The following is a 16,264-nucleotide window of genomic DNA, read 5'->3' on the forward strand; positions in this document are numbered from 1 at the left end:
CGATGGTAAAGACGATGGTGGCGAGGGCAAAGGAGGAAGGACAAAAAAAAAAAAAAAAAAAAATCTTGATGGAGGTTAAACCTATGTGCAACCAGTCCAAATTTAAGATTTTTATCATCATAGAAAATATATATTTTGAATAAAGATATCACATGAATACAAATTTAAATTTTTTGTATCAAAATAAAAAGCCATGAAAAAAAAAAATAGTTCGAGACAAATGTGTGACGCAAATATAAATTTGAATAAACATGTCATAAAATTTTTTTAGCGTAAATGTGCTGACAATTCACATGGTTCGAGATTTTTGGTAGATTTTTTTGACATTTAAAAAAAAAAAAAAAAATCCCGGTCGGGGGTAGTCACGTCGTCTCCTCTTTCCGATTCTGGCGGGAACGCTTCACCTTCCTTCCTGCCAGATTCCCTCAGAAAAGATTCATCCTTCTCCAGATTTTTCTTTGGTGATGGCACCGCCCGCTCGCTCACTCGCAAATGTGATCTATCTCGATGGAGCCCCTCGCATCAAAGGCGGCGGCCAGACGGGGGTGGAGGAAATTGGCAGGGTAGCGATGGTCCAGGCGCAGCAGCCGTGGCGGAAGTTGATCGGGACCAGGGCCTGGCTGATCGTGTCAGAGTCCGGGCAGTTGCACGTCGAGGAGATCGAGAAGCACTCCATCATGGGCTGGACTGGCCTCCCTGCGCGCAACCTCCTGGTGCTCGACCTGGTGCTGTCATACCCGTCCTCCATCCTCGGCCGGGAGCAGGCGGTCACATGAACCGAGTCACGTGAACTGAGCACGTCAAGGCGGAAAAAGTACCAAAACAGTCATAAACCTTTTGTATTAATACAATTCGGTCTTAAACTTTTTAATTAGACAAATTTAGTCATAAAAATTTTCTTATTGGTACAAATTCAGTCCATCCGGCTAATTTAAGCCGGAAATTGCTGATGTGGCTACCGGCGTTCTTATGTGGCGCCATGTGGATATGTTTTATAATTTTTTATATTTTTTTCAAATTTTTTAAATTATTTTTTTCTTTTTTTTCTTTTTTTCTTTTTATTTTCTCCTTAGCCCTTCGCTGGCAAGGTCATCGATAGGCCAACCATCGACGGCCATAGGTTGGTCGGGCGAGGGCCCCACGCCCTCGCCGGCAATTGGCGAGGGCCGCCGTGCCCTTGCCGGCCACAAGCAACGGCGTGGGGCCCCTGCCCAGATCCAGGCGAGGGCCACTAGTCGATGAGAGGCCCTCGTCGGCCAACGAGCCAGGGTTTCAACCCTTGTCTAGATTTGGGCGGGGGCCCATGCCCTCGCTTGTGGCCGGCGAGGGCGTGACAGCCCTCGCTCGTGGTCGTCGAGGGCGCGGGGCCCCACGCCCCAACTAGCCTCGTGGCCGGCGATGGTTGGTCAGTCGGCGACCTTGCTAGCCAAGGGCTAAGGAGAAAATAAAAAATAATTTAAAAAATCTGAAAAAATATAAAAAATTACAAAATTTGTCCACGTGGCGCAACATAAACTGCCGGCAGCCACATCAGTAATTTCCGACTTAAATTAGCCTGATTGAGTGAATTGGTACCAATATGAAAAATGTTTAAGACTAAATTGATCCAATAAAAAAGTTTAAAACTGACTTTGTACCAATACAAAAGGTTCAGAATTGTTTTGGTACTTTTCCCCCATCAAGGCCGTGTTTAAAAGTTTAAAAGTTGTCCCGGCATTTGGTCGGCCTGTCGTGATTAATAGTTACATTTTTGCTTGCAAAGGAAGTCGACGGCAAGACCTTGCCTGCTAGTGGCGTTCACAAGACACTGCCATTTGAATTCAGAGCACTGGAATCTTGTCTTGAATCTGCTTGCCGGTGCCTTGAATCAGAGGTATACATGACACACTTCAATCTAGTGAATTGGAAAATATAACAATTCTTAAGGATGTTGTACCTTCTCAGGCTACTTTATATCTAAACATGGGTTGTTATCATATAGAACCAGAATTTCTAGCCTTTACCATTACTCCCATTACACAAAAATAAAAGATTGATTTTTTGTGTTCAATCATTAAAAACTGCATCACTGAAATTTCTCCTCATCCCATTTGACCTTTTAGCTTCTAACTTTTTCCACTGTTGGACGGTAACTGAAATGTTTTCCTTTCTGACATTTTCAGACCATGACCCTGGAGGATGAGGCATATCCAGCTTTGGATGAACTAACTTCCAAAATCAGCACACTTAACCTCGATCGTGTTAGACAAATAAAGAGTCATCTAGTTGCCATCTCTGGCCGAGTACAGAAGGTAATTGACATGATGGTACAACTCTTCTTGTGAGCGGAAGGCAGAGGGACTGCACCCAGGGTTCAAAAATTCACAAACTCATTAGCCAAAGCTATTCATCCTTAAGACAGTAATATAGATTGAGGCTGAAAATTTTAATCTCTGTACTAGAGTAAACACCCTTCCACGCTTCCAAGTCTTCTTGAACTGATCATGCTATTATTTCTCCAGAAAACTTCAACCCTGCTGTTCTCATGTCCTACATGTACCTTTTCCATTTAAAATTTAGGAGATAACTAATTGAGTCCGCCCTTTCTCCTCACATTTTTTTTCATACATGTGACAGTGAAAGGTGCAATAAGAAATTAGGAAGAGGCTTGCATTTTTCATTTGAAATTTTTGAAGACCCTTAAGAAGAACTCTGCTTCATTAATCTGATGTTTAAATTGTTCTTGTTAAATCTCATTTGTCTAGTGTTTTAATGATGTGTTTTCTTCAACAATGGTTTCTACCCGATTGTTACATAATATTTGCATGTTTTCTTAAACATAGGTGAGAGATGAGCTTGAACATTTGCTGGATGACGATAATGATATGGCTGAGATGTATTTGACAGAAAAGCTTCTCACTCACTCACTGGATAATGCTTCAATCAGAGAGGAAGTAGACAATGCTGCTCCTGAAATAGATGATGAAAGGTGACTGACAACTTAAATAGTCCTACATACTTATGGAGGGGAATGTTGGTCCGCTGGTAATTCAATTTGATTGCAGTTGAAGCTATCTTGCTATTTAGAAATAAAGTGAGAATGAAGTTTTGTAGTGTGATGCAATGTTGAAGTGGAAGCATGCATAATAGAAGGCTAAAGAAATAGAGAACACTGCTGTACCCATTAATATGTGGGACAGAGAGGAAGTACCTATTCTCTATTCTCGCAGGTCCAATCTTAAAGTACATTAACTTAAAACTACAAGCCTACCAATTTATACTGTCCGGCCCCTTCGATCTTTACACACTTGCAGCAGTATATCGGTTTACATGTGCTGTGTCATTCCACAACTCCTGAGTTTATTTTTCATCTATAGCTTGTCTTGCATAATGTGATGCTTTGGTACTCTGCATTGATATGTCTTGACAGGGCTGAAGATTATAATGAAGAAGATGATACTGTAGTTTTGACCAGCTACAAGCCTAACATTGAGGAGCTTGAGATGCTTTTAGAAGCATATTTTGTCCAAATTTATTGCACACTGCAAAAATTATCGGATGTATGTATCTATGTGCTTTCCTTACATGCATTGCTGAATTCGGTGGTTTATTTGTATCAGCTCACTAGTATGATATAACTGTCCATATATGATTGTGCCTTAGACCACTGACTATCATAATTAGCTGAATAAGATAATTCACTTTGAAAATTTTAAGATTTTCTGCCTTAAGATAAATTCTATGCATTCAACCAATTAAAAATTTGAGGAAATGTTTTCTCATTTTGTTTATAATTTGAAATCTACATAAATTATGTTTGATGTGATGAAGTAAGAGAACGGAAGGAATGGAATGGGAGGAGGAATGGCATGGAATGGAATGAGCATCCAAATTCGTTTTGTCGTGGAGGAGAAATAACATGGGAATAGAATTGAAAGAATAACGCAATGCCAATATTTTATTTAGAATAAACTACAGGAAGTAGAAAAGAGAGGACATTCTTCGAAATGTGTGAACTAAAGGTGAAGGAATAGCGATTCCATCAGCTGAATCTTGGAGAGAAATCACAATTCCATCTATTGGTGGAATGGGCATTTCCTTCATTCCACCTTGCAATCGGACCTAAAAGTGAATGCCCAATCCTCCTAAGCAAAAAACATCATTAGTGAAAATGTGTTTATTTATTTATTTATTTATTTATCCGAGTACACTATATTGTGCATCTCCCATCCAAAATATAACTCACTAGAAGGCTAAATCCTCCATTTAACCATTAGATGAATTAAGCGATGGAACTCACTTAGTTTTCTTAATGCATTTCCATATACATTGCCATAAAAGTCCTCTTCAAGCTTTTTCATCTGAATGTTATTTTTACATCGGTCCGTTGCAAATTAGTTAATGAATCTGTTGTGATGTGCATGTGTGATGATCTCAAGGCTACCTCCCGACATAGGTACCTTGACTGTGAAGTAGCATCCGGGATTTACCCTTTTATCTGTCTTGACTTTCGTTGCAAGTACAAACCTTTTTTAAGTTTTTAGAACAGTTGAATAGTAATTCCATAAAATCTCACAACAACGATATAATCAACAGGGGTTGTTGCAAATTAGTTAAAGCATTTTTGACTTTGCCACCAAAAGCCAAATTCTGTTCAATAGGTCGTCTTTTCTGTTTACGGAAAGATTTCACATGACAAATCCTGTTGAATCAAGTGCTTGTGCGTGCATTCAACCATCAGCGCTTCGAGGAAGAAAGCGTACATGCTTCGATTCGAATGGAATGAGACCGCGACATTGGGAAGAAAACAAGGTGAAGGTCAAATAACGAGAGAAATTACGGCGCTGTCCAAAACCATTCTCGCGCTAGGCGATGAAAAAGGACAAGGTATAAGCGGATTAATTACAACTAGAGAGAGCTTGTGCGAAGGAAGTATGAAGAAAGACACAGGAATCTGAACAAGTTCACCGCCAAAAGTATATAAGAACATAGTCACTTTGTATGTCATCCATAACTAGTCACGTGTACCTTTGGTTTCAATGTAAAGATCCACGTTCACTCCTCCGTCCTCCACCATTTCCAATAATTTGACAGTCTCCTCTCCGGCCACTCGCAAAACCACAATTCCTCCTCCCCTCAGCCGACGTCCTACGTTACGACAGTTTCCGCTTCGTTAATTATTGACTAACTTATCACACACCAAGCAAGCCAACAAGTGAATCGAAATCCATAGAAAAGGCAAAGCTCTTATGATACACCAATTCTGGCTTTATGCTTCAGTCACGTCTTTCTTGCTGTCCTGTTCAACAATGAGATCAGCCGATGCAGTGGAGGGTATCCTATGGCGCATCAGAATTGTAGTGGTGGCAGTTTTCGCCATAGGATAGTTGAATACAATTACCCCTTCATTGTCCAAATCAAATCGTATGCTTTCATCAGTGCAGTCCTCCACAAGCCGGTACAAATGACTCAAATTTTCAATTTCAGTTCCATTGACCTTCCTCACCTGTCAATCACAAAATAATAGTAGTTAATTACTCAAGTTTCACAAAAAACAGGACAACTTCCTAGTGGTGTAAGAAGAAAAAAAACAGCGGCCATAACCCACTATGATCAGATGCATATTGGCTCAAGATATATACCTGGAAGCAATTTGTAAGTTGGCCAGACTAAAAATTGACAGCATTGATTTTCTTCATAATGCTTGTTTTGATTTTCTTTTCTACCTTCATTTTTTCCAATTGGTTGGTACTACCATTAAAATGGCGAGATTGATTGTACGCGTTACAAAGAAATTACAACCGTTGAATTCTACCCTTCCAATTTCTTGAAGTGACCCCAAAAAATTTCCTGTGTCTTTTGAAACACGAGTTCAATAATGAAATCCGTCCACCTAGGATGCAGGTACCTGTAATTCTGCAAGATGTTCATACCCTGCATTGATGTCAGCCGTCAGGACCTGTAGCAGTCAGCATTTGTTAGTAATTCAAATATAGACACTAGATTTACCTTTCTAGTCTTCTTGCACGACCTATAATATTTTCAATAGATTGAGTTTTTAGGACATAACAATAGTTTGAGATATCTGGCTATTCCCCCCCACTGCCACCTCTTGCGCTTGATGAAGAGCATGGTTACCAACTGATATCACATCTTGCAGTCACAATGACCAAGTATCAGACTGAAAGAAAGGCTTCCCATATCACTTACATCATTCATTAAGTTCAGCATATACATCCCTCCTAGCTTTTAATCAAAAACAGGTTCTCGATCATCCTATCTAACAAAAACTTACTGCTGATAAAAGAAGTCAAAAGCCTCTAGTAGAATGTGGAAGAATACAAACCTTCGAAATAATAACGATTTCTTGGCCAGCATTTCTTGGAAGTTCCTCCAGTGCACGTTCACACAACCGCCGAGGCCACATGCTATACCGGTCAGCATATTCGTCAAGGTAGGGTTGGGTGAGCGGAATGAATATCAGACCCGCAAAAATGTAATAACTTGGATGCTTGTCAAACTGATGTACTGGAACTAAAGGTTGCAACTGCAAAATCCATTATTTTTCATATGTTAACGACTGTAACAGTCTTCCTAAATTCTCTCTTTGCTGATGAGGCAAGCCCATTGTTATGACCAATGAGGAAATTACAACGAAACTGTAACTAAGAAAAATAAAAGAACACACAAATTTACGTGGAAAACCCTTGCCGGAAAAATCACGGGGATTGAGAAGCAAAATCCGCTATAGAAAATTCAAGAATTACAAAAGACGGCTCGAAAACCTTAAGACTTTTGCTGTCTCTACTTAACCCAATCATTTGAGAAAAACAATATTTATACTTCTCCGGCGTTGGTTGCAGAGGGCTTGGGTGAACCTCCATTTATTTTTTCTCAAGTTGGTTCGCCACAACTTTCAATTTGGGTATTAAAACTCAATTTGGGTTGAATACCCGAAAGACAATTCAAGACACACTCAACACACACATATATATACAAAGATCAAACAACATATACTTAGTCCACAAACAGGTGGTAAATGTAGGGGCTACTGAGTACATCCTGTTGTGGAAACTCTTCGAGATGACTTTGAAAATTGACAAAACTTATCTTAATTGACTTATGATCCTGATGACAAGTTTTTCCAGGTGGTATTTCTAGAATACATTATCAGACTTTATCAGGATTCATAGTCGTGTTGAAGATCTAATGATCATATCTTTGATAATCAGAGTCAATGTAATCAGGATTACAATCAGACACATTGAGGAGATCTAGAACCGCGGCTAGTAAATTGGCATGGATTTCTTACTATATCTATTGATTATCTAGAAGGGAAGAATATCAAATATAATCTTTCTAAAGATGAAGCATTGAGAATCTTGGATCAATCAATTGGAGATGAAATGTTCTTTCCAAACAAAGAACTCGACTTATGTAAACCCAATCTGTTGTACGGGCAGCAGAATCAATGGGAGACTTCATTCTTGGCATTCTTGAGGCAATCAGATCTTCCAGTGTCATTCTAGTCCAATGGGTTGATTGGATGAATGATTTTCAGAGGCTCTTTCCAACAATCAGCTTGGATACCGAGGAGTATTAAAGGAGGTCGTGATGTTGAAGGAAATAAGAGAGATTTTTTGAAGTCTAAAAGTCTTTCAAGAGAGCTTTGTCCTTACACATTCGTCTTTGTGAGCTTAAATCTAAAATCACTTAAAGGTTGTTGGAGTGTGAGATCAGAAGATTTGATCACACTTACTCGAGTCGAGAATACTCAGTTGTTGTAACTTCTGATTGGTTCTTTAGTGAAATCCAGCCGATCGACTGTCGGCGCGGAAGAGTGGACGTAGACTTATCATAAGCTGAACCGCTATAATTGTTGTGTGCATTTTTCTATCCCTATTTATTTGTTGTGATAGGTTATTGCATACTAGTAAGATCTGACCACCGCACATCTTGTTACCAGACGTTGTCCATTTGCAATATTAAATTCGATTATCTTTTAAATTTCGCATATTCACCTATTCACCTCCATCTAGGTGATAGTCTTAGCCCTAACATATCCCTCATTGCTCCAAGCCATGCAGTTAGAATGGGCTCATGTAAAATGCAAAGAATGACAGAATTATCCCAACCGGGCAAGCCTTGGAGGGTTGCCAGTTAATTTGATCATTCTTATGCCTCTACTTCAGTTAGAGATCAATGAAGTTAAATTCAAGAAGTCTTTAAAGTACTTCCGAACATATCATGAGGAGTCTTAAGGGAATTGTGCATTCTGATTAGAATAAAGTGGTGACCGAATATCCAATGTATTGCTCATTGCTCATTAAAAAAGAGGTTCTTTTGGTGCTTTAACTGAGAAAGCGGAAAAAAGAAAAAAACTTGAGCTTGCTGCTGTTCAGCATGCTCTTAGGAGTAATCCCTCTGAGAGTGTAACTGAGGAAGAGCAGAAAATCAGACTTGAATTGGGGCATTTAGATCTCCCGTGGCCAGTCATGGAAGTATCGTATTAGAAGCATGATGAAATTGTGGCAGAACCTGTGGGCTCTTATTAAGACTTACTGGATGCTCCAGATGTTAATTGCTCCAGTGGAATTATCTCTTAGCTGAAGAAATTGCTTGAGTATAACCTTTCTGATGATCTACAGGATCTCGTGGGTGCTCCTATTACAGCTGAGGAAATCCAAGCCTCTCTTTGGTCTGGTCCCAATGGGTATTCCTCTCGTTTCTCTGAAGATTCTTGGCCTATCAGCTATCACTGGTAGGGATTTTAGTGCTGTTATACTTAGCTTCTTTCAGGATAATCAACGGGTGAAAGCAGCTAAGTTTACTGGTATCACTTTGGTCCGTAAAGTCCACAATGCCTCTAGAATGGCTGATTATAAGCCTGTCTCCTGCTGGATGTTGTCTACAAATGCATAACTAAAATCCTATGTTAATAAGAATTAACGAACTTTCATCGAGGGTAGGAAAATTGCTGAGAATATCTTGCTTGCTTGTGAAGATATTAAGCGCTATCACAAGAAAGAAGTTGTCTTCTAGAAGTGTAAAAAAGGCAGATCTTAAGAAGGCCTTTGCTTAAGTACATTGGCCTTTTTATTTCCCTGTCATGGCTGCATTGGTTTTCCCTAAAAAATTTACATTACTTGTGCATGCTTCTCTCTTACTCTTAGTGGTGGCCTCGACGGTTATTTTCAAGGTGGTAGGGATCTCAGGCAAGGTGACCCAGAGTTTTCTTAAGGTGATTGAAGTGTCATGTAAGGCTGCTAAGCAAGGAAAGCTGACGTTCCATCCTTTGTGCTAAAAATCAAGATCACTCATCTTTGTTTTGCTGATGACATTTTGACACTAACTAATGGGTGTGTTGATGCTCCAAAGGAGACATTGGAAACATTTCAGTGCTTCTATGACCTTTCAAGGTTATACACTTCTGGAGTCTCTGAAGCTAATCTGGGGGAGATGGTCCAGCTGAGCGGTCTTAAGCTGAGTGGTTTTAATAGAGGTTCTCCACCTGTTAAGTATTTAGGTCTTCCTTCAATATCTGGGAAACTACCTGAAGCTGATTGCAAAGCCTTAATTGAGACTTTTGAGTTGGTTAAGAAGCTGGACTGCTAGGAGGCTGTCTTTTGCTGGCAGGTTACGACTCATAAGCTCAGTCCTATGCAGCATTGTCTCTTATTGGTGTGTTATCTTTATTAAGACCAAAAAAGGTCATCAAAACATTAGAAAGGTGCTGTAATTCCTTTCTTTGAACTGGTACTGATGACAAGTTGAGAGGACTGAAAGTGCAGATGGACTGGCCTACCACAAGATCAGATGATCCATTCTTGATTCAATCATCTTTGTGTGATTCTATCTACCAACTCAAGGCAGCCTGATAATGTCCACTAGACTATCGTATCTTCAAAGAAGCAAAGAGAGTGGAGTGGCACGCTAATTTGATTCTCCACGAATCCATTAAAGCATAGCTTCATATGCTGACTGATCATTTTGAACACACACCATCGACAAAGGATAGGATGAGAAAGTGATTTTCTTTTATGAAATTTGCATTACGATAAATGAGTCATAAATGAGTTAAATGGGTCAATTTGGGTTGGACCATTTATGACCCAACCCGAACCGAACCCGATCCACCCTTTGACAGGTCTACTCTTAGCCGATCAAAGAGACTAAGTCTCCATCCTCAACACAAATCACCAATCCACAAGATGAAATAGGGGATCATCAATCTGCCTGCTTTTTCTCACTGTAGAATCGTCTAAGGTGAACGAACTTTTAACACTTCTAATTTGGTTTTACATGTTAGCATATATTAAACTTTCTATGCCATTCATGAACAGTACCTGCTCACAAATATATGGTATCATGCAAACATAACAAAAGAAAAAAATGTCAGAATGACTTACTGGTCGGAGGGTTATGCTGAATTCACACTCTTTTTTTTCCCGAAAAACTTTGATTGGGACCGGATCATTGGGCTTCTTCATGGATACCCAATGATCAAATGCAATGCGCTCTCTCTTCCGGAAAGGAGCTGCAATATGCATCACATAAAAGGAACACTATCTTCAACAAAAACACATGACAAAAAAAGCACCAAAAAAAAAAAAAAAACTCAAAAGCAAAGCCATTAGAAAAGCCCAGTGTCACAAAGATGAAAAGCCAGGTACGCTTGTCTAACTAGTACAAACTCAAAGAGATTGAAATCAGTGAGATGCCAAAGACAAAACAAAAATAAAATGCATGGCCCATTGAGGGTGGATACAAGTAAAGCCAGCATGGTTATGAAATTAGTACTATCCATGTATTTTGAATAGCATGAATTGTATTAACACGAAGACATTGACTCCTATTGCTGTGATGGTAATCTACGGCTAAATGCTATAATTGTATGAACATACTTGTTCCGTCATTTGCCACAGGCCGATTATCAAATGCAAGGATGATATCATCCTTCTTGAGGATCCTATAAGCATCTGAAAGAGGGTGGATGCTGTTTACAAGAACTCCAGTCATTTTTGGTGGCATCTTGAAGTAGTCTCTCAGTTGAGAATTTTCAGTTGGCTGGTAATGCAAGCCAAGGGAGCATAATCCTGAGTATTCTCCATTGTCTTCAACGTCAGAAATGAAGCGTTTGATTACTGGAACCGGAATTATGTATCTACAAACCATGGTTAAAAAATTAGTGGAGAACTAAGAGAAATAATTTATGAGAGTTACAAGAAAAAAAACCTCCAAAATAGTGATCACAACTTCTTAGCAATTCCAACCACCTATATTCACTATTTCGGCTACTAGAAGGATGGTAACTCCAAAAACAATCCAAGATAGAAATAATTTAAGAGGGTTACAAGAAAAAATACCTCCAAAATAGTGATCACAACTTCTTAGCAATTTCAACCACCTATATTCACTATTTCGGCTACTAGAAGGATGGTAACTTCAAAACCAATCCAAGATAGAAAGAACTATCTTTTAAACACTCACATGTTCAGCCGTTGGAATATATAAAAATGTGACCTTTAATTATACGTACTTATTCTATGGCATACAATGATGATGATCTGCATGAAGTACTCATAGTGATATAGTTCTGTTACGGCAATTAAAAGAAAAAGAATTCATTAAGTGTCCACATGTATGAGGCAGATCCAAACACTCGGGTCTATGATAAGAAGCTCATGCTAGGAAGTTTCTCTATCCTTAATGTTGCAAAGAATGATCCGCTAGCCAAGCCTCGGTACTGGAACTTTTTGCTTAAGTGATGTCCAAGATAGGGTTTTCGGCCACAGTAACGCTGGCAGGATACAAGAAGGTCGATGATTTGCTGTTAAGGTGATAGCTGTCTCCATCCTCAAAACAGGCCAGATATCCACACGATCGTGTGAAGACAGAAAATATCCAAGAACAATTGTTCAGAAGCAGAGCACGAATCAACAACTCAAGCACATTTTGTCTAGGATTCTCGATGCATACATACTAGATAACAATCATATTGGACAAAGAGGAATGAAAGGTTTGAGTAAGTACATCTCATCGATAAGCAAACAGCTGATTCTACTGAAATGAATTTTAAAGTGCCTGTGGGAAAGTTGAAAAAGAAATTATTCATGTACGGAAGCTCTACACAGAACACAAACCGAGTCGATTGGAATTCAACAAGATAAACAGGTTTAGCATGATTTTTAAGTTCTCAGTGACGATGTTCTAACGGAATAAATGCTTACATGAGGAAAGAGGGGATAAAGCAAAGCCATTGCAATAGATGTCCAGTATGTAGAGCATGACCAATGTTCTCATCATAATAGGAACAGAACAACTCACCCAGTATTCTCAGAACTGGTTAGGCTCTGGAAAGCTACACCAACAACTTTACCACCGATGAGAGCAGGACCCCCACTATTTCCAGGGTTTATAGCTGCATCAATCTGGATTGCCATAAGTTGAGTCGCACCATGCGAATATTGAAGAAGCTCAACTCTGGAGACAATGCCTTTGGTTATGGAAATATTGTCCCCACCTACAGCGAAGTAAGAGCAAACTTGTTACTCACTAATGGCGTAATATAGGTCGGGAATCGAGCAGCGAGTACCTCGAGGATACCCAACCACAGCTATTTCATCTTGTAGGAACGGAATGTCTCCAAGCGTCAAGAAACGCATGCCCACCCAGAATTCTTGACTGTCCACCCCCAGAATGGCTAAGTCACATTCATGAGCAACAGACAGGACATGGGCGTTATACTTGGTAGCCGACCCAGGCTTTCTAACTTGAATGAACGTATGGTCCGCAACTACATGAGCGCTGGTGATAATTCTATTCCCAGAAATGACAAATCCTTCGGTTCAGACAGCAGGGAAATAAGATTAGATTGCAGGGGTGAAAGAAAACAAGGGTCAAACAGGAACCAAGAGGAAGGGTACCCACCGGAACCCCGAGCCTCGCGAGGGGGCTTGTTCTGCCAGGGAAGTAAGTAGCCGGGGCTGCTGGAGACGGTGAAAATCTTGACCACCGAGTCTAATTCTGTTTCTATCTCCGAATTTGGGGCGCTCCCGTCTCCACTGGAGATGCTCGAGAAGGATGGCGAGGTAGGAAACCCACCCAAATTGTTACTGGCAGCTTTGGCGACACGAAAAGCGAAATCATTTTTGGGAAGGGAAGGAAAAGGTAAGGACTTCCTCCGGTAGCCAGGATCGCCGTCGGACACAGGTGGTTTCACAAATCGGGAAGCCATCTTCAACAGGTCCAGAAATTACCAGCTGCGTTGAACGGGTAGCCGGGAGCCAGCTGAAGACTTTGCACAAATGGAAGTCCAGTTGAGGAAGGGAAACTCTTGTCAAAGGTTGAAGAAGGGTTGGCGCTTTTTCCTCTCGCCATGATGGTCGGTCCATTCCATAGACGACACGTCGCGCCTCCATCGTCCTTGTGTCCGACCCCACCTCCATTATGGAGAGAGCATGCCGCGGAAGAGAGAGGAGAGATAGAGCGCGCAATCAACGGAGAGAGGCGCGCCCGTGTCGGTGGGGTCTCGAAGGTGGGACCCATGGACGGCAAGTGGGTCCACGCGTCGTGCAATAAGCCGGGCACACGTCGACATTCTTCCGCCTGTCGTCTCTCTCTCCATCGGAATATCAGATGTAAATAACGTGCAATAAGCCGGGCACACGTCGACATTCTTCCGCTTGTCGTCTCTCTCTCCATCGGAATATCAGATGTAAATAACAACAATTAAAGCATCTCTCTCTCTCTCTCTCTCTCTCTCTCTGTTAAACCGGAACGATAAGGAAAAAGAAATTTATGATCAAGAGCCTTTGCTCAATAAGATTCCACAAATTTCATAAAGGAAACAAATTTATCCGCTTCTTAGGGATAATTTGGCCATTGTTAGATATGTTTTTAGACTCTACTAATATAATGTCGTTAATCGAGCAATGACAAATGTCATGTCAATCAATGTGGTGAAAGTTGCAAACAAAGAGTGTCGTTTTTTTTTTTTAAAAATTAAAATGAGGGGCACAATCCTGTTTAAGTTAACCAAAATCTAAAGTATATTAGTGACGTGATAGTTACTGTTAGTCACGTCATCCTTCATTTGAGATATCAAATGTTACATAAGCAAAGTTAGATGATGATAAGATCCATCCCTCTGATAAAAGTTGGCTCTTCAAATTTTTTTTTTCCTTTTGGGAAAAATCTCTTGTGATCGTGATATCAACTTCTGAACATGTGGCATTAGCTTTTTTGATAAACTAGTAGCCTCGAAAAATTATCATCGCGTGATCGTGTAAAATAATATCACCCTAATTCCGATGATGGGAACTTATGTCGATCAATAGTAGATATAAATTCGATTTACATAATTTATAAGGCATGCAATTTTTTTTTTATGCTATTCACTTTTTTATTAGAAACATTATAAACAAATACATTAAAGTAATTAGTCCATTTACATATACTTATTTGTGATGTGGGTGCAAGGCAAGCTAGCCATAGATTACTAGAGTTTGACTGCAAAATGCTCCAACTTGTCTTAATTCTTTTCAAGTTTAGGTAGCTTCGGTGAACAAGTAAGCCTATACGAGTAATTATAATCTAAGCATTATAATCAAACATAAAAAAGATGCAAAAATTTATGGGATATTGGCACAACGTATCTTCAAGTTTGCACTCATATCCTATATTAAATAACCAATATCACTTTTAAAAACATTTTGCGTCTCCACCAAATTGGAAAAAAAAAAAAATCTACCCCGACCCTACACCCATTTTATTTTCCCTCTTCCTCTCCCTTTTTCCACCTTGTCACTCTGTCACGCACAAAAAGTAGATCCTCTCTCTCTCTCTCTCTCTCTCCACCCCTTGCCACCGCCTCTACCGCCACCGGACGCCACCTCCAGTGCCCTTTGCTGTCGATCCCCTCGCCTTGACGACCCACCCTCTCTCCTCTCTCTCACAGAGCTCGCGGCTCCCGGCTTGTGGCCATGGGAGGTCGAGCTTGCGCGAGCAACGAGCTTGACTGTGATGGGCTTGAGTCAACTGCTGGCTTGGCCCATGGGGCTCGCGCAAGCCTGAAGAGCTCCATGACAAAGCTTGTTGGTCTACATTGGGTCGCCCAATCTCTAAGGCAAGAATAGTTATCGAACTAGAGTTCAAGGTCGGCGACGGTCGAGGAGCGGGGGTGGCAGCCGCCAGCCGATGATGGGCAGAAGAGAGATTGTAGAGTACAGAAACATGCATCCTTGCGTTCGTGGGTTTTTTTTATTATTAATATCATTTGAAAGAACAGTTTGGCGGCCCAGTAGATGACAATTTTTGTGAATAAGTGCGGTTGTGAACGTGCAAGTCGATATATGAAAGTGGAAATATCAGAGGTAAGTTGTAAGTTTGTTTTTGAAAAAAAGGATGGTTTTGTGATAGAGTTTTCTTGTTCTACTCTAGTTGTTGACCGTTGATCATATGAAGACATGCAATACTTAAAAAAAAAATGATAATTTATTGGATTTCTTGGGAAAAAATCAATACAAATTCAGATATGAGAATCTCAAATTGGATTAAATCTCATTTGCGTTCGAACTATAAAAGCTCATGACACAAATAGAGAAAAATATCTCCTTCATTTCAGGGGACAAATTTGACGTATCATCAGAATTCATTTCCTTCTAATGGAATCGCACTTTGAAATAATATAAACATAATCAAGGCCAAAGAATAGTCAAAGCCAAGAAATTAAGCACGGCACACCATTCTTCACGCACTCCCCAAAAGGGAAGTCAACCCATCCGTTCCCTTCGAAATCTCTTACACTTTTCTCCACGCTCTCGTCATCTGCTGCTTCGTGCTAGCAGCACAAGAAAAGGTGGTCCTCATTGCATGCTCAAAGAAAATTACAAAGTCAAGAATACAGTCGATACAGAGACAAAGAAGAAGCAGAAGGAGACTCTCCTCGCGGTTGCTAACCCGCGTGCTCTCTGCACCGGGACCCTCAAGCCGCCCCTGCCACTGCTGCCGCTGCGTGTATTCGAACAGCCGCCACGCTGCCACCCTCGCTGCGCCGCCACAGCTCACACAACTCATCGTGCCTCCCTTCGAATACCTGAAGGGAACCCACAATTCTAAGAGAGGTTTCACGGTTCCAAGCCGTTGAGAAAACTCTTACTAAGTTTTGAAGTTGACAAAACTTTATACTTCTAACGTTTGTGCTTTTGAAGATGTTTTCGAAGATCTCTATCAATACTTTTCTAGAAGCATATCCTACTCTGACAAGTTCAGAACGAGATCATGT

At 40.4% G+C, this 16,264-nt stretch overlaps 2 protein-coding genes across 3 annotated transcripts; one reads left to right on the plus strand and one right to left on the minus strand.

The window, feature by feature from the left end:
- Window positions 1-464: 464 nt before the first annotated feature.
- Window positions 465-3,663, plus strand: LOC104418013 (magnesium transporter MRS2-F-like). Its single transcript, XM_039301861.1, has 6 exons — window positions 465-767; window positions 1,763-1,873; window positions 2,163-2,291; window positions 2,823-2,968; window positions 3,410-3,539; window positions 3,643-3,663. The coding sequence occupies exons 1-6, from the start codon at window positions 465-467 to the stop codon at window positions 3,661-3,663; spliced, it is 840 nt and encodes a 279-aa protein (XP_039157795.1).
- A 1,112-nt stretch (window positions 3,664-4,775) lies between these two features.
- On the minus strand, window positions 4,776-13,323 carry LOC104418015 (protease Do-like 10, mitochondrial). 2 transcript variants are annotated; one of them, XM_010029222.3, is made up of 8 exons: window positions 12,910-13,321; window positions 12,575-12,820; window positions 12,307-12,502; window positions 10,884-11,143; window positions 10,389-10,516; window positions 6,326-6,526; window positions 5,888-5,938; window positions 4,776-5,485 (listed from the first exon to the last, which is right to left on the minus strand). In XM_010029222.3, exons 1-8 carry the CDS (start codon window positions 13,214-13,216, stop codon window positions 5,249-5,251), a joined length of 1,626 nt encoding a protein of 541 aa, XP_010027524.2. In that variant the 5' UTR covers window positions 13,217-13,321; the 3' UTR covers window positions 4,776-5,248. The 2 variants fall into 2 exon arrangements, with proteins under 2 accessions (XP_010027524.2, XP_039157520.1); XM_039301586.1 differs by lacking the exons at window positions 4,776-5,485; window positions 5,888-5,938 and adding an exon at window positions 5,966-6,120 and having other exon boundaries at window positions 12,910-13,323.
- Between the last annotated feature and the right edge of the window lie 2,941 nt (window positions 13,324-16,264).

The sequence above is a fragment of the Eucalyptus grandis genome, chromosome 9 (genome assembly GCF_016545825.1).
Source record: "Eucalyptus grandis isolate ANBG69807.140 chromosome 9, ASM1654582v1, whole genome shotgun sequence".
In the NCBI taxonomy this organism is placed as follows: Eukaryota; Viridiplantae; Streptophyta; class Magnoliopsida; order Myrtales; family Myrtaceae; genus Eucalyptus; species Eucalyptus grandis.

Excerpts from the sequence above, each read along its gene's own strand:
- LOC104418013 (XM_039301861.1), top strand. The coding sequence starts at position 465 with ATGGCACCGCCCGCTCGCTCACTCGCAAATGTGATCTATCTCGATGGA. Across the intron at positions 768-1,762 it reads TCCTCGGCCGGGAGCAGGCG|GAAGTCGACGGCAAGACCTT; the intron begins GTCACATGAACC and ends TTGCTTGCAAAG. Across the intron at positions 3,540-3,642 it reads CACTGCAAAAATTATCGGAT|ACCACTGACTATCATAATTA; the intron begins GTATGTATCTAT and ends ATTGTGCCTTAG.
- LOC104418015 (XM_010029222.3), bottom strand. The coding sequence starts at position 13,216 with ATGGCTTCCCGATTTGTGAAACCACCTGTGTCCGACGGCGATCCTGGC. Across the intron at positions 12,821-12,909 it reads TCGCGAGGCTCGGGGTTCCG|GATTTGTCATTTCTGGGAAT; the intron begins GTGGGTACCCTT and ends TCTGAACCGAAG. Across the intron at positions 5,939-6,325 it reads AAATCGTTATTATTTCGAAG|GTCCTGACGGCTGACATCAA; the intron begins GTTTGTATTCTT and ends TGACTGCTACAG.